Genomic DNA, 23,499 nt, shown 5'->3' on the forward strand with positions numbered 1-23,499 from the left:
CGCGCTTCCGTCACAGTCCAGTTATGTGTGTTAGGTAATAAACCACCCTCTGAGTCCTCTGTTAGACAGAAACCTGCCCAGGATAGACACACGCTCAATGCAGCTGCTGCTGTTGCTAGGAGATCCTATTCTGGGCGCCTGGCAACAGAAGCTTCTCTATTCCAGTCATGTCTGAGTGAATTTTAAGTCACAACTTCCTTTACAGCTGCTGCGATAGGCCGGGTCCCGAAGACGTAGCAGTCACGTAAACTAGCCACTTAAGTGATTCTCGGGGGAAATCAAAGCAAGGCTTTTGCTACGATTAGTCCTCAGCTGGGCATATCGTTCAGTCTGGTTTACTATTCTTAGCTCAGACCAAATGCATCACAACTCTAAAAGGTAAAAACGCTGTGAGGTCACATTTAGATCAGTGGCAGAGCTAATATTTCTGCAGTTTTCAGCATGAAATCTTCACCTGAAGACTTGCAAACCTTCTGCGAGATAATTAGCTAAAAAAAAACGTCAAGCATTTCCTCAGATATTAAATACAAAAAAAAGACAAAGAACCTGTGTTATTGAATGAAGCGAGGAAAACTTTCACTGTTAACAACACAGCTCACTTCAACAGCGTCGGGTAATCGCTTCTGAGCTGCCAGACCACAGCGAGGACAGAGAAACTCCACCTTTCACCTTGACATATTGTGCAATTTCACATTTCTCTTCAGATTACAGATGCACAACTGTAGCACTTCAACAAAACCATTTCAACAAGTTACAGTGCTTATCTCTGGCTGCCATGATAGCGGGGCGATTACAGATGCTGCTAGCAGAATGTCTCATGAACTGCTGGGTGGGTTTTAACGAAACTCCAAGAAGTAATCACACTGGATGAAAATCTGCTGTCTAACTGATTATTTTTTTAAGTCAGCCTGATTCAAGATGGCCGCCACAGCTAAGTGACTTTAGCCAACGCAGTGATGGCCAGAACTCAGTCAGTTTTACAGATATCGAGCTCAGATGTAGCTGAGAGTCGTCGCCAGCTCAGACTCCCAAGTGCTAAAACATTGCACAATATCTATGTTCGAAGCGGTGGCGTGCGAGGCGGCAGGTAATATGTATTCCTTCAGGAAAAAGCGTCTTTCATTAAGTAAGTCAGTTGTGTTATCCACACGGAGCTCCTCTAAAACCAGTTTAAACCAAAGACATCTGCTGTACAAACAAACAATACAAGGCACAGCTATGGATTTATTGACTCGTCTCTTGATTGAAGCACTTTCCCTGTAAAGTGTCAGAAACTAATGATTAATTCTGTCGACACCCAGTGGTGTTTTTCACTGAACAAGCCTTCAAATCCAGGCATTAGGATCGAGGTCGTTTATCAGTGCAGCTGATTGCAAATTCAACTGTTGCTCAACGGTGCCTTGCAGACAAACAAAGCACCTCTCTTTACAAATCGCTCCCTTACTGCCCTCTCTGTCGTAACAGAGTTTAACGTGCCCCGGCAGGCACACCGTGGCCCTAACCGCAGAAGGAAGAATTTAGGTGTGGTGAGAAGTCACGCCAAAAAGCAGCGGTTTTCCAGAGTGTAGGCGCTGAGAAAAACACTGGTTAATGGTAATATAATAGCTCAAGATGGCACTGAGAGGGAGATTAAAACTGAGAGAAAATTATGATCATTGACATCATTGTCCACCGGTGAAAAGCGAAAGGCTGGCAGTAATGTTTTCGCTTGTCTGCTCAAAAATATCTCATGAACCACTGACTGGACCCTAATGAAACTCATCTATATCTGCAACTGATTAATGTTTGGAGTCAACGTGATTCAAGATGGCTGCCACAGCTAATTGACTGACCTTAGATTTGACCAAAACAACTTTTTAACACAAGATAGATTTAAAACTCTGGCATGAAAGACATTTCTTTAAAGGAACGCTTGTTCTGCTGGTTGCTGTTGAGTAAATAAGATGTAGAGTTTCTTCATCACAGGTTTCTGCTCACAGCACTAGTTGCATTATAAACCGAGAGATTCCACGATCTGACCAGGAGTCACGAGGCCATGCTGTGAGCTGCCATGTTTGAGGCAAACACTGATAGTGTTCGGCTCAGATTGGCTTCATCTCACTTTCTGTCATTTGCCAAAAAGTAAGAGACTAAACACAACTAAGACTAATGCTGCTGTTAGAGCAGAAGGTTTGTGGTCAAAACTGCTGATGCTGGTAAAGAGGACAAGTCCAAGTCCTCAAAGTCAAGAGTGAGGCAGAAACGGAAAAAGGGAACTTGGTCCAATTCGAACAAATGTCCACTCAGGACAAAGACTCAAGCTAAAACGCTGCAATAATAAGAGTTCAGTGGATCCGTGTTCTGATTGTCAACTCAAAGTGCAAAGGGTCTGAGCCGGGTCACAACAATACATGCTGGTCAGTCTTCAGTCAGCAGCTTTCTGTGTGCTTACTGCAGCTCTGTCCACAGAATTTCACATTTCACAGCTCAGAGCTCCGGTGGCATGCTCCACGAACGGGGATCAAGCCAGGGATTTGGGAAAATCCCAGGCCGTTTTGGTAGCCTCGCAGTGCCTTTGTGTGGCACAGAAATGTTAACAGCTAGAGCTGGAGGGAGGGAAGGGGAGGTTTACAAAACAGCTGCATACTTAGAAAATACCCAGAAAAACAAAACCTTCCACTGATTGTAAAGTCTTACCAGGTTTTAAAATTGGGTAAATACAAGAAAAGGAACAAAATGGACACCATGCTGAATGAAGTAATTAGACGCAGTGTGTAAAAAAAAAAAAAAAAAAAGAAATAGGTCGACCCTTGTTATTTTCATAGGAAAGTAAAGGCCTTGAAGGATATTGCTGGCAAACTTTTATGCAACAGTTTTAAAGTACTATCATCTTGTGCAGAGAAATTAAGTTGTTGTGGTTTTGAAGCCTTAAAAATAACATTTGCACAATCTCACGCACTGTTAGAGCTCGAAGCATGTGTTCTGTGAACGCCTCAACTACTAACACATCAAACTTGATCTCAACATTGGTAAATCTGACCAAGTTGTAGCCATTTTTGTGTTTTCTAAGGTTGCTTAGCTGTGGTGGCCATCTTGAATTGGGTCGATTCTAAAAGTTAATCAGTTGTAGATGTACATCCAGTGATTACTTCCTGAGAGTTTTATTAAAATCTATCCAGTGGTTCTTGGGATATTTTGCTAACAGACAGACAAATTAAGGCAGAGACAAAAACTTTATTGCCCTTTCGTCTTTGAAGGTGGGCAATAAAAATGTTCGAGATGGAAGAGAGGCGAAGTTAGTTTTTTGCCCTGACTTTTAAATCTGTCCTTACCTTCTGATATGGCGTGAGGTTTGATGATGCAACATGTGCAGTCGGTGAAGGTGGCTGTGTTGGCGGGACCGTGGCCAATGGTGGAGGGAAAAAAGTATTCGAGCTCCTAGCACAACAAACACAAACGCTTTCGTGAGCATAATCATTTCGGGGAACGTGGCTCCTGTGCTACAAAGCGGCACACGTGAGCATGAATAAAGCTAGGAGATTAGCTGAAACGCCTCACCCTGGCCGCTGCTGAGAGCGAGTCGGCGCCGTGGCCGACGTTTTTGATGACATCTGTGCCGAACTGTGCGCGGACGCTCTGCGGTGCCTCCCTCCGTGCCGCGGTCGAGTCTGCAGGTCCCAGGAGCCTCCTCCAGGTAGAGATGGCCTCGTCGCCCACCAGCTCCATGGCAACCACAGGGTCCGAGCACATAAAATTCACCAGGTTACTGCGAAACAGAGCGCTGTTTGAGTAACGCACCGATTTAAATAGAAAAGTGCTGAAATCTCATATCTTTGTGTCATTAGGCCCGTTAGCACAGGCTCTGGTAATGAAGGCTCCAAACTGGCAAATTATTTACTCACTTGAAGAAAGGCTTTGACTGATGTTCCACATAAAAGTCTGCCGCTTGGGTCCTGTAACAAAACAAAACCATCAACCAAAGTTAATCTGTGACCAAATGATCTCCTACTGCGAAAGTGAACTCCATGTACCAGATTACTGTCATTCAGAGTGGTTGGCGATAGCGCTGGGCTTCAGCCTCTTATCTGGTTTGGAAGAAGACGAATGCTTGACAGCAAAAAAAGTAAAAACAGCATCTCGCGAGCAAGGTCACTATTTACTACTCTTGCACTTTCAGGGGGGAACTGTGTGCTTCTCTCAGGGGATTCTGGGGATTTGGCTGTCGGTAGCTTAGAAAAAACAACTTCGAAACAAGAGCAAAAAGGCCGCCAAATTGTAGGCGCATTAAAAAGGAAAGGGATTCCTGCTGAATCTGACACATTATAAAAGAAACCCATTTAAAGATGGCTCTCGGGGGAAAGCAACCTTAGCAAATACGAAAATCCTTCCAACTCAGCCGATTTTACAGATCTTGAGCTCAGATTTGGTGGGGCAGTAGCCAAGAGTGATCCTCAACACCTATTTCTACCACTAACAGATGTTACAAGAGCTTGTAACACAGCAGCAGATCACGCATAGTGTCATTTACAAGGTTTGACTCCGTCATTTCTCAACGTAAGATGATTTAGGTCTCAAACTCTGGCCTGAAAGGCAGCGGGTGATATGCACTCTTTTGAGGAATGCAGGGCTTTTCATTTTAAAGTTGTTTTCAGTGGCAGAGTTCGAGAAAAGTCTATTACATTTCCACTCTTTTAAGACTGACTGATTGTAAGAAGATTATCCTAAAAAAAAACATGCCTGCAAATTTTAGAAATACCACTAAGATTCCTGGGTTCAAAGTCCACTCAGCTTAGCAGCAGTACGGGTTCTAAGTACAGCCAGATCTGTAAAACTGAGGAGAGGATTTTATCACGACAGAGCACACGAATAAACTGAAATAAATTCAAACCTTCTTGTGTCTTGGCATGCCATATGTTGTCCATATGTGTTTATATAAATACACTGCCAACACACAGCCCGAGCCTCCCTCTGGTGAATTCGCATGGTGTGGTTGTATTATTATCATTAGACACTGTGCCATAGGAAGACCTTACCATGTCAGCTTTGTCATTTTGGCTTTGGTCACAATAAGGTTGGACGAGTAGATTAGGTCGATGACATCTCCAATCTTGGTAATGACATCAGGCTTTATCAAAGCAAGTGTTCTGGAAGGAAAACCAAAGGACAAAAAGGTGCAAATAAACATAAAATACCACAGCGTCAACACCAGCTCCCACTGTTTTGGTTTAAGGTTTGTTTTTTTTCTTCCTTGTGTAGTTTCTCCAACTTTGTTTTGTTTGTTTGTTTCCACCAGCAGGCTGAGATGATGACAGACTCATTGGTGAGTCTGTATTTAGTTCTTTCTAACTTTGACCAATGTCCTTGTCCCTGCTGGCCTCTGAGACACGTCCCCTACCGTCAGATTGTATAGAACAGCTGACGAGTAGCTGCTTCTTCTGTCGTTCTTGAATTTTACATGAAGTCTGAAATCATCCTCTTTTCTCTTTAGGCTTTAGTCCATTTGACAAATTCGTTCTTCCACCAGAGGTTCATATGGTCTGTTGGCCTGCCACTGAAAGGCAAACGCCTGATGATAATGTTTTGGCCTGTGTCTGGGTGTGTGCATGCGTTCATTTTTCCATAACGTTATTTTCAAAGTTCAACCAAAGCGACTACAACGCCATCATTTCTCAACACAAGAGGATCTCTAAAGCTCTGCTATGCGAGGCGACAAGCAACGTGCACTCCTCCAAGGAACGCTCGGCCTTTATATTTTGTTCGGTTTGACCAAACATGAAACTCTAGGAAAAATCCTGTTTGCTTTGCACCTCTTTCGGCTGTGGAACATTTGAAGCAGAAGAAGGAAAAAAAAAAAAAAGGTTTTCATGACTCAACACTTTTCATTGTAAAATTCCACAGAGAGGTTTTGGACTTCCGAGTCTGCTTTTTGTAATGACAAGCAGTGTGAACCGTGTGACCTACAGATACACGTGTGTGTGTGTGTGTGCGTGTGCGTGTGTGCCTTCTAGAAAGATAACAAGTCCAGTCAGTTTGCTGCAGACTGAATTCCAGTTCTTGACATCTATTACCTTTAGGACAATATTGGAGCTTTTGGAAATGATCTGACACAACTTCTTGCTGTATTTTTCAAACCAAACAGGATCCTCAGACAGAAGCTGGTTCACCCTAAGGATGAAATGCCAAAACACAAAGTCGGTGCAGCGAGGAAAACTCACACCTTTACACTAAACAACTACACACACAGGGCACTTCAGGTCCAGACTCAGCTGTCCACCTCCACCTTAAGGTTTAGGGACAACACTTTTGTCCACAGTTAATGTCCACATTTTGGGCTGAGAAGACTGGTGGTTTGAGAAAGGAGTGAAGGAAGCCATGTACTTTAAACTGGAAAAAAAAAGCAACATTAAACAGAGGGGGAGGACTCAGGTCTCATTAATACTGAGAACGCTGCCTTGGGTCTCCTTCACAGGCAGTTTCACAAGCATTCAAACATGAAGTCCCAGGAGACCACGACCCAGGACGGACGCACAGATGGGCGGGTCAGTGGTTCTTGTAACTTCCACAACCTCATTATGATGGTCCCAGGAATGACGTAGAAACCTGGAACTCCCAACCCGTCACGAGAACTGAAGAAGTCTTTCAGAGAAGAAACGAAACGCCTTCAAAACACAAGACTTACTCCAGTTCCTTTCTATTAAATCCTGCACCAACATATTGCCTTATGCTTTGGGAATGTTAAATTAAAGACTTTTTTTAAATAAATGTGTCATATTTTCCACCCAAAAAACGCACTTTCAAAAAGTAACTTTTTATCATCACCTGCAGCATGGAAAGGTGGGCGACCATGTAACTGCCTATGTCTGTGTGTTTGTTTGTCTCTCTGTTAGCGAAATATCTCATTAACTACTAGACAGATTTAAATGAAACTCAGAAAGTAACCACTGCATGTACATCTATAGCTGATTAACTGTTCGATTTAAGTGGATTCAAGATGGCTGCCAAAGCCACTCTGAGTGCGAACACCATGCAAGGTGGCAGATGACATGCATTCCCTTAAGAAATGCTACTTCCTTTTTGCTCCTTTCATATTAGCGTTCAAGTATATCCAGTAATTAGGACTAAATGAAAATGAGCATTTTGTGAAGGAATTCATATCACCTAACGCCTGGCATGCCAAAGTTTTAAACAAATATCTCATGTGATCTGGAAACACCCGGTGTATGTGTTGGAATGACTCTCAGCTAATAGCACGCCAAATTCGAGCTCAATGACGGCATAAATGACTGAGTTATCGCCATGTTTGTGTTGCCTAAGGTCAATTAGCTGTGTTGGCCATCTTCCATCTTGAATTGAGTTAATTCCAAAAGTTAATCAGTTGTAGAGGTCAATCCAATAATTACTGTGAACGTTTCAATAAAGTCTGTTCAGTGACTCATGAGATATTTTGCTAACGGTACAAACACACACACACAGACATGGGTAAAAACATGACCAAATGTATGAGAGTGAGTTCCAGTCCCAGGGATTATTTGTCGTTAACTTGAACATATTGGAGCTCTGGGCTGCGAGGTGCGAGGTGCAGCGTGTGTACTAGCTGGAGGGGATAACAAAGACTTACCGCCCAGCCCAACCAACCAATCATACCTTTCTTTTTTGCTGCCCAGTTTGTTTGCCGTGTACTGATCTCCGTAATCTATCAGGTTCAGCTGCCGTGTGAACACGTTCACCCGATTCCCAACAAACAGGTCCTCCTGGTGGATGTTGTCGCATTCGGTCCTCTTCAAAAATCTCCGTTGGTTCTTCAGGTCAAACTGCAAATTAAATTAAAAAACAGACAAAAAAAAAAAAAAAAAAACAGCAGATTGTCATGAATCAGATATTTGTGTAAAGTGTTGCCCTCTTATTTACTCTCTTGTGTCCCAGTTGACTGATGTTTTAGCCACTGATTCTTAGATATTCCGGTCGTCACAGAGAGGTTTTCAGTTCCTTGTAGAGCAGCTGCAGAGACGAAGCAGCCCTGGATATTTGTTGCGGTGGTAAATGTGTGTGTGTACCATTTCCACAGAGCCATCTTTGGGGTAGAAGAAGAGCTGGTAGCGCCGCAGCAGGCTTGAAGAAGGATCAAACCACTCAGTGAGAAAAGCGTAACGATCCTCCTGAAAAATTCGAATGGATTTGGATAAATGCTACAAAATGGACTGTACGGAGCTTCAAACTGACATGCTGACAGCTCCTTGTTACATAAACAATGAAGGTAGCGTTCTTTGAAGGAATCCATATTGCCCGCTGCAGAGAAGAGATGGAGTTTTGGAAAAAAAACTTGAAAATAACATTATACACAATCTCATGCGATATTGGAATATCTTGTGTGATCTTGCTGGCGCTCAGAGTATGTGCTGCGAATGACTCTCAGCTACATCCACATCAGATTTGAGATGAATGTTTGTTAAAATGGAGTTAGAGCCATTTTCTTGTTGGCTAATGTCAATTAGCTGTGGTGTCCATCTTGAATTGGGTTGGCTCCAAACGGTAGATAGCTGTAGATGTACAGTCAGTAGTTACTTTCTTAGAGTTTCATTCAAATCTGTCTAGTGCTTAGGGAGATATTTTGCTAACAGACAAACAAACACATACAGGCAGTGTAATACTCAGTACTGTGAAATAATGTCGTACAGGTGACAGATTTGGACAAAAATAGCTTCACTAATTTAATAAACAGAGCCAAGGACAGCTCAGATCAGTAACTATGTGTTTGTTTTGGGTCAGTTCTACTTTTCTTAAATGAAACCACGTTGCACAGCTGTTAATCCAGCTCGTATTCATGCCCGCCTCCTAAGTGTCGCTGTCCACTGTGTTGGACCAATTTTCCAGGTAGATTTCATGCAGCCAGAAACATGAACATACTGTTTAATCTCCTGTCACACTTCGTTCAGAAACTGAAGGTTAAAGGTTCCTGGAAATTTCCTACAGAAGATTAATAACCATGAAGTGTTTGCTGCAATTGTAATTAATGATATTAGTATTCTCCGATATCACAGACAGTCAACCCAAAGCAATTACCAGCAGCAGACTTAGTTTATTTAAGAGTGTTGACTTTTAGAAACACGGGATGTTTGGCATTTAGAGACCTAGGCGGTTACCATAGGACGTCTGAATGACATGGCAGCTAATGTGATTGGTAGCTGTGTGTGTAAAGAAAATAAAATAAGGTTCCTAACTCGTACTGAAATATATGGACAATGCTCTCCAAGTGCGCTGTTCTCCAAAGGATTGCTTTTTACATCAGCTAAAACATCCTTTATTAGACAGTAGTGAAATAAAAAGTGAGCTACATTGTAGCCACAGACTGACAGAAGTGAGGCTGCCATTACACCGGCACCCCCGAGCCCTCTGATCACCACCAGTAGGCAAGGCAGGTGAAGTGTCTCGCCCAAGGACAACGGCTGAGACTGACGGAGCGGGGGCTCAAACCAGCAACCCTCTGGTTATAGGATGAACCCACCGCTGAAAGGTGAAAGTTGGGCGATGTTTGTGCCTGTCTGTTTATGTTTGTTTGTTTGTCTGTTAGCAAAACATCTCACGAACCACTGGACATATTGTAACGAAACTCTTAGTAGTTGCTGGAGTCAACCCAATTTAAGATGGACAATGATCAGCTTTAGCCGGCACTACAAATGGCTCCAAGTAAGTCCATTTAAGATAAACCAAGAAAACAATTGATGTAGCTGGGAGTCATCCACGCCGCATACCACATGCACCAAGAGACAGTGTGACATCTTGCAATGACCCAGAAGATTATAACTCTGTCATGATATGACTTTCACCTCACTTTGTTTAAGACTGAATCTCTTGCTCCTTTGCGCCTCATCAAAACAGATGTTACACACCATCACTGGGGCCACATCTGCAGCAGCTCCTACTAACTCTGACCAAGGTAGGATAATGATATTGATATTGTTTTGGTTATGATGACGTAATGCACGTTTTATGTATGCTCTTTTTGAGACTTCAATGTGCAACCAAAAGCTGTATTTATCTTTAACTGAGCTTCTTTCTTACCAACTCATTTTTTACAAATACGAGGAGCACTGTTAAGGATCTGCATAGTGCTATGCAAAAAGAAAAAAAACTACAACTTTTACAAAGAAACTGAGCTGCAACTCACTAAAACTAAAACCATGTAACGGGAAGCTACAACCTCACCTTGCCTAGTAAATGCCCTCGATATTTGCTATTTAGCAGATATTAGTAGTTACAAAGCTAAGTGAAGTGGCTTTATTTCGATACGTCAAAGCTGTAATTTAATGTAAATCATACCCAGAACTTCGAACATTAACACAAGCAGCTAGCCTAGTGTGCTAACGTCAGTTTGCTAAGCTAACGTTAGCACACAACTTCCTATTTAATTTATTTACGCTGTAACCCGCATTTTACACTACATTATATTTACTCATCAATGGTGTGAAAGACACGACCTTTAACTTACCATTTAAACAGATTAATTACAACTGCACGACCCGCTACAGACGACAATGATTTAATATAGGCGAATACAAGCTACGCTTCGTTTCTATAGCAACTGTAGAGACAAGCCAAGGGGCATTCAAGGGAAATTAGACATTCATGTACGCAATGTGTCCATCTATCCAAATGAAAAACGTGCGGTAGTTCTAATCGCAGACATGTATTTATATCTATGGTTCTAAGTTTAGCGATAATAGCAAGAGATACAATGTTAATATAAAATATAGTAAGCGATAAATATTTATCATGCACAACAGATGAACCAGGTTATAATTTTTTAAAAAGAAAACACTGTGCCCCCCCTACTGTGAACTTTCACCTCCAGAAAAAAAAAATCAAGTAAGCTTTTCAAATATAAACGAAATAGTAGTAATACTTAACTACATGTCTTCTGTTTCTGCTCTGTATCATTATACTCGTTGTGTAACACGCCATCTAGTGGCGGCCCGTGAACGCAGTGAGTGTCGAAATCAGCCGCTGATTTTCACATTTTCGGACGACTGTGAATGCAACCCGTATGACCCTAATGTTACCCGGAACAACAACAAAGTGACTCAGAACAGCGTTTTCTGCTACGAAACAGTGTTGGCGTGTTATCGTCTCCCTGAGTTGAGCATGCTTAGTTGAATGAAAGGTTTGGACTCAAGTTTCGGACTTTCTACATGGGTTCCTCAGCTCGTCTAAGACATTTCCTACGTGAAAACAGACCCCTTATCTTGGACGGAGGACTGGCGACTGAACTAGAAGCGCAAGGAGTCAAACTACAGGTGAGCCTAATAAAATAATCAATCATTTACCCTCCCTGCTTTTAAGGCTGTCTGTGTGTTGTACCAGTCTACCATTATAGCTACACACACTGCTGTTTTTGCTAACTATTAGTTTAGTTTACTGGTTTTATTGAAGGGTAGAATGTGGTGTATGAATATTATGACATTCATCTTCGTTACATTTAACATCCGACTCACTGAAAAAAATAATAAACGGTAAGATGAGGCACAAGTGAGTGATATTTATTATTTTCTATACATTATAAGACAGTGGACCCTTCATTATAGACCCCTCCAACCCTCCTACATGGGGTCCATGTCAGCTCACTCACATAGATGTTCATATAAACATCTATAAGCATATAGTGTATATTACCCAGACCCTAATGTAAATAAACCAGTAATATGAATCATACTTTATACTATGATAACATTTTACTGTTAGTGTAGATTCTCAGTCATCCGGGACATTTTGAATCCTAAGAGTTAAAAAAACAAAAAACAAACCCAAAGCCACAGGACTTCTAGTAAACAATTGTTTACTACAGTAAATACATTTAATGTGTTTCCTCTGTCAGTATTTCTGCACAGCTGAAACTATAGATGATTCATATCACAAGACAGGCCATGGATGTTGTTTCTTCTCATTTAAAGGAGCAGATATTTAGCAGAAGTGTTTTACTGACATCTGAATAAAGAGATTTTTAAAAGCTTGACTGAAATGTCTCTTCCTTTGTGTGTGCCTGTAGGGGGATCCTCTGTGGAGCGCCAGGCTCTTGCACACAAATCCTCAGGCCATAAAAGACGCTCATTACAGGTGGGTTCATGCAAAACGAGAGAGGTGCAAAGAGTCATCAGCAGCTGACTGGTTCATTGTGATGTTAGCTTCTTATCTAAGCTTACCAAATAAAGGTTTTAACTATTTGGATTGGTATTAAGTTACAGCAAAGTGTATATTTGGGTTGCAGGTTTGAAGGAAATATGATTTCAATACCCAGAAAAGATTTTGTGACTGTGTGTTGCCGCACATAAATAGGTTTCTCCTGAGCGGCGCTGATGTCGTCACGACAGCGACGTACCAGGCGAGCGTCCAGGGATTCATCGACCACCTAAACGTGAGCCCCGATGATGCCCGGGAGCTGCTGATGTCTGGGGTTCGTCTGGCCAAAGAGGCGGCTGAGAGCTTCACGTCTGGTAACAAACTGAGTGCCCGTTTAAAACCCGAGCAGAGCCGCTGGTGTGTGTTTGTCTGTAAGAGTTACGATGCCCTGCCTGTTTATCTTGTAAAGGGGAGAGAAGTCCGTTGGTGGCAGGCTCGGTTGGACCGTACGGGGCCTTTCTTCACGACGGCTCAGAGTACACCGGAGCTTACGCAGAGGAGATGAGCGTTGAAGTGAGCGGCTCCCAAATGTTACTGATTCCGTAAAATCACGAAAGCTTCAGGAGGTCACAGAGACCGACTGCTAACCCGTTCAGAAGGTGTCAGTGCACAAGTACTGAAGCCCCCTTATTGCAATTTTTTCATTGTTAACAGGATTTTTGGTTTTACTCCTCCAGCAGCTTTAGCTGTACAAAAAAGTAACATCAAAATGTGCAGCTCAACCGATAACAGTGCCTTCTGAATTTTGGCACATTGTGCAGCTTAGACAAAATAAGCAAAAAAATTTAAAAACTGGAAAAACAACACCAAAATTAACAGCAGGACTTTGATGGAATGAGTACAAAAACGCAGCCCTCCTCAGATCACTACAGCTCAGACATACTTCACAGACGTCACAGTTTTAACGGATCAGCTGGACTTTACGTGACTGAAATGGCATTTTTAAACAATCACAGCCTAAGTTTTACGACTTTTGAAAATTTTACAAAAATCAGATGTCATACACTCACCTTTGAGCCATGTAAACTTTCTCTAATTTTTGCATCTGAACTCTTATTATTAACAGATAGTTAATACATCAAATATTTGGCATTTTTGTCTTCCAGTGTTGGTCACCTTAGTTTTCTTTTAAATCCCCTCAGAGTGAACACAACCAAACTCTCATCGACTTCCATCGTATCTTAGCTCCAATTCTTCTCTTTTCAGCTTGTCATATCTCCTACACCAAACACTGTAGACAGACAACCAGGAGCTTCTGCCACTTTTGGTCCAGGAAGGTTTTTCAGTCTGTTTCTGCACAGTGACTATGTGTTTGACGCTTTTTCTACTCTTTGTTTCAGTCTGCCTGTCTCATGAAGAGTGTGGGTTACCATGGTGACCCAAACGAGCCAATGGCAGCAGCTTTAACGTTTCTTTTGATCATGATTTTCCTTCCTCTTCTTGTACATTTCATACATCAAAATGCTATTTTGTCAGCTTAGTAAGTTCCAAAATACTTTAGAGAAGAAAACTGATTTTTGTTGGATTTTCTGGCAGTAGCTACAATGACACCCTTTAAAACTTCTTCCAAAGTTTTGACTAATATAGGTCATGGTGTCAGCAGAGTAAATTGTTATTTTACCTGCAGGGTAAAATATTAACCAATGGTTTCTTCCCTTTAGGAGCTTAAAGTGTGGCATCTGCCCCAGGTCGAGAGCTTAGCTGCAGCAGGAGCCGACCTCATGGCTTTCGAGACGATCCCGAGCCTCAAAGAGGCCGAGGCCGTGGTGGAGCTGCTGCGCGAGTTTCCAAACTCCAGCGCCTGGTTGTCTTTCTCCTGTAAGGTAACCACTACTGGTCAAAACTTATCAGCTGGAGTTTAACATCCAGTCATGCAACGATTCGTGCCATGCCATTCGTGCCCTCCTCAGGATGGGAAGCACATTTCAGACGGCAGCCCGTTCGCAGACGCCGTGAGGGTCGCCAGCAGGTCATCGCAGCTGCTCGCTGTAGGAGTCAACTGCTGTCCTCCAGCTGTGGTGGAGCCGCTGCTGGACTCCACTAGGTCGCTGCTGAGCCCTAGTATGAGCTGGGTGGCATACCCCAACAGCGGCGAGGAGTGGGACACGGAGCAGGGGTGAGTGACATGAAGAGGGTAACGTTGTTTGGAAACTCAACTGTGCAGAAATGCATTGGAAACTGATCACACTGATCAGGCGGGCCGGCTCTGTGGTGATGGTGGCAGAGAAGAGAACTCTGGACAAACTATTCGACATTATGGTCCATGCCGGTCACCCTCTGTCACTGAACACACTCCTCTGACGGTGTGCAGACTGCTCCTTCCCATTATCGACCTGTACAACTCCTCACTGGGGGCGGGGGCTAACAGGAGGACAGAGGACCACCATCACCCTAAAAACTGGTTATACAACATTATTTATTGTTAAATATGTACATATGTGTGTTAATCATACTTTGTTTGTATTTTTTTATAATTGCTAACTGGTACTTCTGATACTGTGTGCTGCTACTGCTCCTTTTTTATCACCTGTGCAAAGCTGCTGGAGTTTTACTTTCCCTGATCGATCGACCTATTTATCAAAATCGATAAGAAATCCTACAGACATACTGTCAGAGGAACAGATATAAAACTAAAAACTAAACCAAAGTTCAGCTGCTGATGTAGCCAGAGACGATGGTTGCATTTCTCAAACTCCCTCAGATCTTTAGTTTCTATTTGTTTCTGTTTCTACCACATCAGCATTAAGAGCAGGGCTGTTCCCAACCCTAGCAGGTCTCACTGTAACAATAAAATTAATGTTTTACACATCAATTCTGAGTGATTCTGGCCTAAGCGTAGCTAATATACAAAAGTATTCACCACCTAGGTGTTCCTTGTTTTGTTGCCTTCCAGTCTGAGATTTAAATGGATTATAAAGCTGATTATAAGAACGGAAAGATGATGCCACCACAGCAAACCTCTGGTTCGAGTTAAAGATTGCTGAAGACAAGCAGCACCCATCCATCCCGAAGGAGCTGCAGGAGTTCGGTCATGAAGAATGAACAAAAGTTCCAGTGACTCGATGGACCAAACTAGTAGTTATGTTGTGTAAATTTAAATATGCAAAAAACTATTTAAAGTCCAAGTTGTAAGGCACCAAAAACCTACAGAATAACAAGGTGGGGTGTGAATGTTTTTGCAACCCGGTGTACAACAGCAGTGAGTTAATGTCTGTCTATGATTTACCTAAATGCAAATATGTGACTAGTGGTTAGGAGTTTCTGTGAATGAATTGTTTTAGATGATCACGGTACTTTTCCATCACGCAGGGCTCTGTTTTTACAACCGCTATCTGTTTTTCTTTTAACATAAAGATGGCAGACATCAGGACAGACCTCCGGATGGATCTCTGAGCTGAGTCACACATGGCTGAAACAGGGTGCTGCTCTGATAGGTAACATCTGCTGCTCGCTCTCTTCCATCCATCCATCTCCTGTTTTACAGTCTTTCCACTAGCTGATCGTCTCCGTCCACCAGGTGGATGCTGCCGCATCGGTCCTGCTCACATTTCCGAGTTAAGACAGCAGCTGAAAGGAAGCGGCACGTCTGCATCAAAACTAACGGATGTTCACGCATGAAGTCAGATTTGGTTTATAACGTTGAAAATCCTTTGAAAGCAAGTGGCTGCCTATGGTTTTCTACTGTAAATTAAAGCTGAAACACTGAGCACTTTGTCATGTTTGTAGTTTTATTTCAAACAAGCAAACCTGATCACATGACGTTGTTGGAGTAGGTTTTGAAATTAATGGGAAAAAAGAGAGAGAACTGTTGCTGGTGAAAGATTACTTCTGTACTCTCCATCAGAAGTCCTTGAATGAACCACTCATACTATTCTTCAGAGACGGTAGAGATTTTCTTAAAAACATCAAATAAATTGATTTAAATGAGGAAATACTTGTTTTAAGTCATCCTAAAGAATACAGCACTGAAAATGGTCCATACATATGCCTACACCCCTGAAAGTGGGGCCACTTTTTGCAGCAGTTTGAGCCTCACGTCTCCACAAGCCTGTTTTTCTTTAGCCACTGCAGATTTTGTCAGTTCTTCCAACAATCTTTAAATGAAAGCAGCGTCTCAGTTGGATTGAGGTCTGTGTTAGGTATGTGGCAGACATGGTGATGCCCCTGATGGCCAAGAAGTTCAAATTTAGTTTCCTCTCACCGCAGCGCCTTCATCCACGTGTTTGGAAAGGAAATTTTAAATAGTCTGGCATATTTTTTTTTTCTTTTTTTATTGTGTGGTCAAGAAGCCCAGCTCAGTGCAGCTCATACTGGTCCTACAGACAGATCCTTCCATTTCTGCAGAAGAGTGGCCCAGGCTCCATCAGGGTTATCTTCGGCCTCCTGGTTGCTCCTCTGATGACTTCCCTTCTTCCTGTTTTTATGAACGACCCTGTCTTAGCAGGTTCATTGTAATGGCATATTCTTTCATTATTTCTTTTTTTTATATAACCAAACCCTAATCTGGACTTCTCCACAGCTTTGTCTCTGACCTGTGTGGAGAGTTCCTTGGTCTTCATGCTGTCTCTTGCTTGGTGGTAGCCCTTAGAGGAGGTGATTCAGGAGAATCAGAACAGGTGTATACTTCGAATACTTTTGTTATCCACCATAAAGGGATGTAACCATGAAAACCAAACTGGAAAAGGCTGACAAACTCCAACCGCAAGGCCTGTCGAGGATTTAAACGCTCAAAACTGTCATTTCTACCAAAAGAACTTTAATGAAGTTATTCAGAAAAAATCGCTCTACTTATGGGAACATTTTCACTGTTTGTTACATGAATTGAACAAATTTCCCTTTGTCATGGTGAGTTTTTGAGTATAGGTTCACACAACTTATTTTAGATTATCTTAGTGTAGACTTGTGATTAATCAAACGGCGCAGACCCAATATAGACAGTGTAAAACATCTTACAATAGTGTAAAAATAAAATCTATACAGATAGCTCTGAAAGAATGACCATTCAAGGAGATTTTTTGTTTTTTAAAAATCTGAATTTATTGTAAAATAAATAAAGAACTACAACAAAACCACTGGAGAAGGCCAGCACGATCACATCTGTGTGGGATCAAACACAAAGGTGCAAACAGAAGTGTAGAGAAGAGCTTCTGTAAACACGGAAACGAACGGCCTCCGTTTTCTGTGGCTCGCGTTCGACAACGCCGAGGGGACGTCGGGTCCGCCTCTTCAGAAAACTTCGACACAACTGGAGGATTCACGAAGCACGAGAGAAAACACACCAGCCGTTTTCACGACACTTTTTCACAGGATTTCCACTGAACTGACCACTGAGCGTCACGTGTGAAACAAGTCCACTTACTGTACAAAGAACCGTGGTTTGTCATCTTTTAGCTGAGGTCGTGTGAATGATGCTCAGCAGAGCTGGATACAGCGATCGCTGCAGTGAGGCGAAGGAAAAGAATCGTGTGCACGATAAAACGGGATATAAATCATGTAGTGTGGCTGTAACATAAGAGCAGCAGATCTTCAGAGAGGGATAAAATATTAGAAACACTTCCAATGATTCTGTATTTAAAACTACAGATGTTGATTCAACTCGGTGTTCCTTTCTGTCGCTGAGGTTGTCCTCTCTGCATCTGTGGAGTTGTGCTTATTTCATGTCGATCCTCTTCGTCGCCCTCCTTTCATTTCTCTGAGACATATTATATTGCGAAGACTGTCGACACGCTTTTAAAGGGACAAAGTTAAATCACTCACGTTTCCTGCCTTGGATCAAAATGGAAACGGCTGACACAAAGTCATCTTTCAGTTCCCGGAAACTTTTCCTGTGACTTTTGGAAATAAGTAAAACCTGTTGCAGTGCTGATGTGGAAAAGTGCAAACCTGCTCTTTATCGTAGCTGTAAATGCTGCAAATCGTACGAGGAGGCCATAAGGATGAGCGACACCAACAGATGCTTTTATTTTGGTAAAAGCAAATGACCTGAACGGTGAGTTGAATCAACGCCTAAACTCAATATTCGTAAAGACGTTTGGAATTATTTTCTAATTTCAGTAAATACTATGAAGCAAAAAAAAAAGTTTTGTTTTGAGTCCTTTAAAATAAAGGCATCATTTTCTTAAAAAGACCTTTAGTGGGGCAGCCATTTTGAAGTGGGTTTATTTCTGTGGAAAAAAAATTGCAAATAATATCTTACCTGTTGGAGACAGCTCTCTTAACCCACCTCCAGTTGGGAAAACCGTGTTATTCTGACAGGACTGATGAGCTGACAGCTAGTCTAAGCACAATCACTGTCAATTTCACATTTAACGATTACTTCTGCAGAAATATTATTAAATTCTTGTAAAACGTGACCCCTGACTGCTACAGAAGTGCTACTAAATAATCATACTGTAATTCCATATGAATAACTGCAAAATAAAAAATTAACTTATTAAAATAGCATTTGCATGAACTGCTTTGAAATTTTGGAGATTGTTGTATTAATCCTCCTGAAGCTCTCGTAACTGAAGAGAGGAAGAGAAGCTCTTGTAACTCTGCAGGAGGGTTCAGACGGCAACAATCCACTTTAATCTCGATTGTGTTTGGATTAGCCATTAGTTTATCAGTCATCTCCGATCTGAACTATTTCTCTATGCTGAGGTTGTTCAAAACGCCATCTACAACTGGTAAGATATTAGCTCTTCATAACTTTTCCAGAGGAATTCGCTTCAAAGTGGCTGAACTATCCCTTTAAGTCTTTACATGAATTAAACCATGTATTTATGACCTTTTCTTAGGACTTAAAACAACAAAGCAAAGTGTTGGTTTGAGTGTTTACGTGACTATATTAGCAGTAAACTCCATAAAAACACCACACTTTGCCCTTCAGGTCCCCCTCCTCGGTCCGGCTGTGTGACCTGGTGTTATATCCAGACCGTTTGTCCTCACCGACCATTTCAGTCTGTCATGTCCTCCTCGAGGTCGCTGTCGGGGGAGCTCCTCTGTCTGTACTCCGTCGTGTTGGACAGGCGCTTCCAGGTGCTGTCCTTCTGACTGCCCATGCTCTGGGAGCGTCCCAGGTGGGCCAGGCGCTTGGAGGGCGTCCTCTCCTCGGAGTCCTCGGCTCCTACGCTGCCGTGGGCTCGCTCCGCGCCAGGGTGGTGAAAGTCGTGCCGCAGGTTCTCCAAGTTTAGCGCCCAGGGGCCGAGCTTCTGCCAGTTCACCCTCTGAAAGGCCATGATGCAGTGCAGGTTGCCTCCCACCTGCAAGAAACACGGGTTAGTTAAAGACGACTGCACGCAGATCAGCTTTAAACGGAACACAAATGTGGGAACCTTTTTGGTTTTGCGTTGCTGAATCCCCCTCTCCGTGTGGCGAATGTCCAGGTATTCTGGGTTCTGCGTGTTGAGGTCAGTCACAATGTCCAGCCATCTGGACAGAGAAGTTCCTGTTAAGCAGCTCGACAACAGTGGACGAATAAATGTAGCCAAAAAAAAAACAAACTCAAAGGTTAGCAACCTACTTTTTACAATGAATAGCTGGATGTTTTCTACTGGGTTCACCGATTAAGATCCAGTACTCCGTTTCATTTGTGGGCAGCGGACCCCTTCATGTAGGAGAGAAAAACATTTAAGATTAACAAGCAGCTCATGAATGAGTCAAGTCAAAACACTTTCAGCTGTTTTTGTTTATTTCAACGTGAATGGAACATCGTTGGGTGTTTGACGAACAAAACCAACTCGTGAAAATTTCACACACACACACACACACACAATTTAAACTAAAGCTCAACTCTAAATGCTGCTGTGTGATCTACCTGTAAGCCTTCGCTGCTTTGAGCGGCGTGGCCTCAAAGCCCACGGGGCAGAAGTAGTGGTTCTGACAGTGGTAAATGTAGGCCATGGACTCGTCCTTCAGCCCCTGAGTCAGCTTCATCAGAGCGCCTTCGGCTAAAGAGCAGGGAGACGTTTTCACCTCTGCTGTGTTCGCCTCTCAAGTGAACGTGCAGCTGAGCTCACCTGTCTCCCCAGCGGTCTTGTGTTTTCCGTGGGGTTTGTACAGAATATAGGAGCAACCTCGCACTCGGAAGTTGTCGTTGATTTGTCTGAACCACCTGGAAAGAACAAAAATAAATAAATTAGTAAATTAGTTTCATTGTGTACATTTAAAAGCCCAAAGGAGCAGCATGTGTACCTCATCAGCGTAGCGTTGCCGGTGAAAGGACCAAACCGGATCTCTTCAAAAGGCGGCTGAAAGCCCAGAATGTGCAGAGCTTCCTCCTGAGAGATGGGAGGAAGACTGGCAAAACAAGCAGAAAAACAGCTGCTGCACTGATAACAAAGCCACACAACCAGGCATTTATTAAACCTTATTAAACTGAGAGGGAAACGTCTGGTGAAGGTAAGAATGCCGATGGGCCTAAAGTCCAACCCTAACCCTAACCCAAGTATTTCTCCAGTTTCTCGTGCTCCTTGTTCCTGATGTTTTCCTGTTGTCGAAGTAACCATTCTTTCTGCATTCTTTGCATGTAGTCTCTCTGACTAGGGTTACTTGAGTAGTAGCATTCCAACAGATCCATGTTTTCACCTCTCGTCCATTTCCTACGTCTTGTTCCAGTAGCCCATTTTTCATCAAGGTGCTCTGGTTCCCCAGCACCTGACGCAGACCTTGTTTGGCCGGGCGACGTCTGAGCCGGCATGTGATTCATATTAATCTCTCTCATGGTATGAGGTAGGCAGTAGTTCAAAGGGTCTTGCCTAGGGACCCAGACTGGATAGCTCAATTTCACTGTTGTATCTTTACCCCGGCCTGGATTCGAACCTCCTGGATGAAAGTCTGGTGACTTACCCATTGAGCTATCCAGACAGCTCAAACAGGTGATATATATATATATATATATATATATATATATATATATATATATATATATATAAATAAAAGGCTGATGGAAATAATTAAAATTATTTGAGACAGATCTGAATCCAAAACATGCTGAATGCTGGTTTGTTGACTGAGAAACCTGAAGGTTGTGTATTTAATAAACACAACATTCATTAGTGATGAGTCCGCCGGCTCGGAGCTCTTTAAAGAGCCGTTCGGGAGCTGAAAGAGTTGCTTCAGAGCCGGCTCTTTGTTAACAGAACTCGGTGAAGAGCCTTTTGAAACCCGAACCAGCTGGCTCTCTTTGGAGCTGAGCCAAATCGGTCCGTTCCCAGAAAAGAGTCACAAGTTCAATCACTTAATGTTCCTTTGTTTGATCAATGAACACTACGGGACAAAGTCAGAGCTAAATAGACCTCGAGTGCAGAGTTAAAAGCTTCTGATCTTTTGGTCCTGGCCTAAACAGCAGCAGGTGTGACCTCACTGATACTACAAAACTACTTGATTATGAGTAAAGTCACCCCTCTGGCTGGTTTGTAAGCATTCTCAGATGATGTGAAAATGGTAACACTGTTGTACAAATACATTATTCACTGCGTAACATAGCCACTTCTTCTGAACTACATTGTAATTTAAAGATGTGTGGTTGAACTTCAGTGTAAATTCTTGTCAACTTTAAATGTGTAGATAAGTATGATACAGCCTCTTTAACGTCCAACCTGACCGCCTGAAAAGACTAAACTTTTTTTTTTAAAGAATAAACTAATAAGTGTCAGAACGGCCAACGCAGCTCACCTCCCTGCTCCCATAGTGCTGTACAAGAAGTTCCAGCAAGACACCAAGGACGAGATTCCACAAGAAGTCTTGTACTGTGGCCGACTGATGCAGTACCTGCGGGAGAAACCATCCAGGTGAAACTCAGATCCCTTTGGTTAATGCATCATGGGAAAAGAAAAATACTAAATGCAGAGCGGCGAGTAAAGCTCAGGTAAAAGCCTGATGTGACCAGAAGGTGCCTGACCTCCCAGTTCACCACAATTATTACGGTACTTCCAAAAACTGCAGCTTTGCTAAAAGCTCTGTCACAGTCGTCACTTTGGGCTTAAAATGGGTCCATGTCTTTGTGCTCAAATGGTTTTGGTCTGCACCAAATGACAAACATGTTCAAAATCATAAAGAAGCCCAAAAGTCTAGAGTAAGTGGGCTTTGTGAAGCTGTTTTCTCTCTTTATTTGTCAGCTTCTGTTGGGTGTTTCAGGGACTTTATGGGTCATTCTGAATAAATTCAATTGCTTGCAGACATAAACATGTGTGCAGTAAGTACATGAGGTCATGGGTACTTTGGACTCAGACCTACATTGTAGACCCACATAGCATTGTTTCCTGTGGGGTGAAAATACTTCTGTTTATATAAATAGTTCAATCTTAACAAAAGTAAACAAGAATTTTAATATGCTAATGCTTTCTTTGCTCTCCTGTCATGTCTTAAAATGATTTAAACATTTCTTTTCTGTTTGAAGGACTTCTACAGTTCTTCCTCAATCTGTCACTTGTTAATCCTATAGGTTGACATCACTAAAAAAAAGAACAAAAAAAAAAACAAAAAACAGAGGAACCAAGCAGAACGTTACCATCTTCTGAGGTCCAGCACTTTCCTCTGTTTAATCTCCTCCAGAGAGGCGTGAACGGGGACATCCTGCAGGTTCCTGCTGGGTCGCTCTGAAGGCCTCATCTTCTTGGTGCTGCACTTCTTCCCGTTGCCTGAAACGCAGCGTTAGTTAGCGGCGGTTATGGCCGGTCGGAGCAGCGCAAAGACGTAAAGACGACTGCGAGCTCAGAGATTTCAGAGCGGTTAATCTGAATGCTATTTTATAAACCTTTGCATCATATCAGTTTAGGAGTCTGAAAGCTAAATTTTCTTCTTTTAAATGAGGTCCAGAGTAAAAATAAAATGTTAAAACACCACACGAGCTTTTGAAAACAACAATGTCCTAACTCCACCTCTGACTTGATGGCACCCTGTTCGTCTGTTTGTGTTTACATGTCGCACCCAGCATGTAAGCTTTGTGTGTACGCTCCACGCCGTGTTTTCTGGTTTGGGTGTATTTTAGTGGCAGTGTTGCAGCACCAAATACAGGTCTGGCTTAATAACTACAGTGGTTTCCAGAAACGGCACCCCATTTCCAAGCATATTTTTAGAGCTAAACTGATGACGAAGGCTAGCCATTAGCCGATTACATTGATTTGAATTAAACCTTGTCCACGGAACAAGAGGACGCCGCCCTTGGGTCATAGGCAGGGGTGGAAATTAGCACCCGCCAAATGCGGGTAAATATTTGAAGTGGCGGGTGAATTTGATCAACACACGCCACTGTGGCGGGTTGGCAATTTGAACAGAAAAGGTGTTATTTGTCCTCCTGACATATAGGGGGCAGTAATGTGCTCGAGTTGCTGCTGTTACGTCGAGCCGCGTTCCCCCATCAGATAC

The 23,499-nt window shown here is 42.6% G+C and overlaps 3 protein-coding genes across 5 annotated transcripts in view; 1 reads left to right on the forward strand and 2 right to left on the reverse strand.

The window, feature by feature from the left end:
* Nucleotides 1-10,594, reverse strand: part of nme7 (NME/NM23 family member 7) — a 20,263-nt gene extending 9,669 nt beyond the window's left edge. For both annotated transcript variants that reach the window (XM_017423466.3, XM_017423467.3), the window contains exons 1-7: nt 10,466-10,594; nt 8,034-8,135; nt 7,624-7,790; nt 5,013-5,123; nt 3,882-3,932; nt 3,538-3,745; nt 3,312-3,417 (exon numbers count right to left, since the gene is read on the reverse strand). In XM_017423466.3, coding sequence (XP_017278955.1) covers nt 3,312-3,417; nt 3,538-3,745; nt 3,882-3,932; nt 5,013-5,123; nt 7,624-7,790; nt 8,034-8,135; nt 10,466-10,468 — 748 coding nt within the window. In that variant the 5' untranslated portion in view covers nt 10,469-10,594. The remainder of the gene's footprint in view (nt 1-3,311; nt 3,418-3,537; nt 3,746-3,881; nt 3,933-5,012; nt 5,124-7,623; nt 7,791-8,033; nt 8,136-10,465) is intronic.
* Nucleotides 10,595-11,028: 434 nt separating this feature from the next.
* Nucleotides 11,029-15,865, forward strand: zgc:172121 (uncharacterized protein LOC337599 homolog). The gene is made up of 8 exons (XM_017423470.3): nt 11,029-11,270; nt 12,020-12,087; nt 12,307-12,464; nt 12,560-12,663; nt 13,812-13,973; nt 14,061-14,266; nt 15,505-15,584; nt 15,668-15,865. Exons 1-8 carry the CDS (start codon nt 11,166-11,168, stop codon nt 15,766-15,768), a joined length of 984 nt encoding a protein of 327 aa, XP_017278959.1. The 5' UTR covers nt 11,029-11,165; the 3' UTR covers nt 15,769-15,865.
* Nucleotides 15,866-17,168: 1,303 nt separating this feature from the next.
* LOC108240154 (basic immunoglobulin-like variable motif-containing protein) overlaps nt 17,169-23,499 on the reverse strand; it is an 8,624-nt gene continuing 2,293 nt past the window's right edge. For both annotated transcript variants that reach the window (XM_017423386.3, XM_017423385.3), the window contains exons 3-10: nt 22,643-22,772; nt 21,808-21,903; nt 20,326-20,430; nt 20,151-20,245; nt 19,949-20,081; nt 19,655-19,738; nt 19,467-19,563; nt 17,169-19,394 (exon numbers count right to left, since the gene is read on the reverse strand). In XM_017423386.3, the coding sequence (XP_017278875.1) occupies nt 19,089-19,394; nt 19,467-19,563; nt 19,655-19,738; nt 19,949-20,081; nt 20,151-20,245; nt 20,326-20,430; nt 21,808-21,903; nt 22,643-22,772 (1,046 nt within the window). In that variant the 3' untranslated portion in view covers nt 17,169-19,088. The remainder of the gene's footprint in view (nt 19,395-19,466; nt 19,564-19,654; nt 19,739-19,948; nt 20,082-20,150; nt 20,246-20,325; nt 20,431-21,807; nt 21,904-22,642; nt 22,773-23,499) is intronic.

Source organism: Kryptolebias marmoratus, linkage group LG24, assembly GCF_001649575.2.
Source record: "Kryptolebias marmoratus isolate JLee-2015 linkage group LG24, ASM164957v2, whole genome shotgun sequence".
Lineage (NCBI taxonomy): Eukaryota > Metazoa > Chordata > Actinopteri > Cyprinodontiformes > Rivulidae > Kryptolebias > Kryptolebias marmoratus.

Coding starts and splice junctions, on each gene's coding strand:
- zgc:172121 (XM_017423470.3), top strand. CDS start 11,166: ATGGGTTCCTCAGCTCGTCTAAGACATTTCCTACGTGAAAACAGACCC. Junction 12,465..12,559: donor GGCTGAGAGCTTCACGTCTG/GTAACAAACTGA, acceptor TATCTTGTAAAG/GGGAGAGAAGTCCGTTGGTG. Junction 14,267..15,504: donor GAGTGGGACACGGAGCAGGG/GTGAGTGACATG, acceptor TTTAACATAAAG/ATGGCAGACATCAGGACAGA.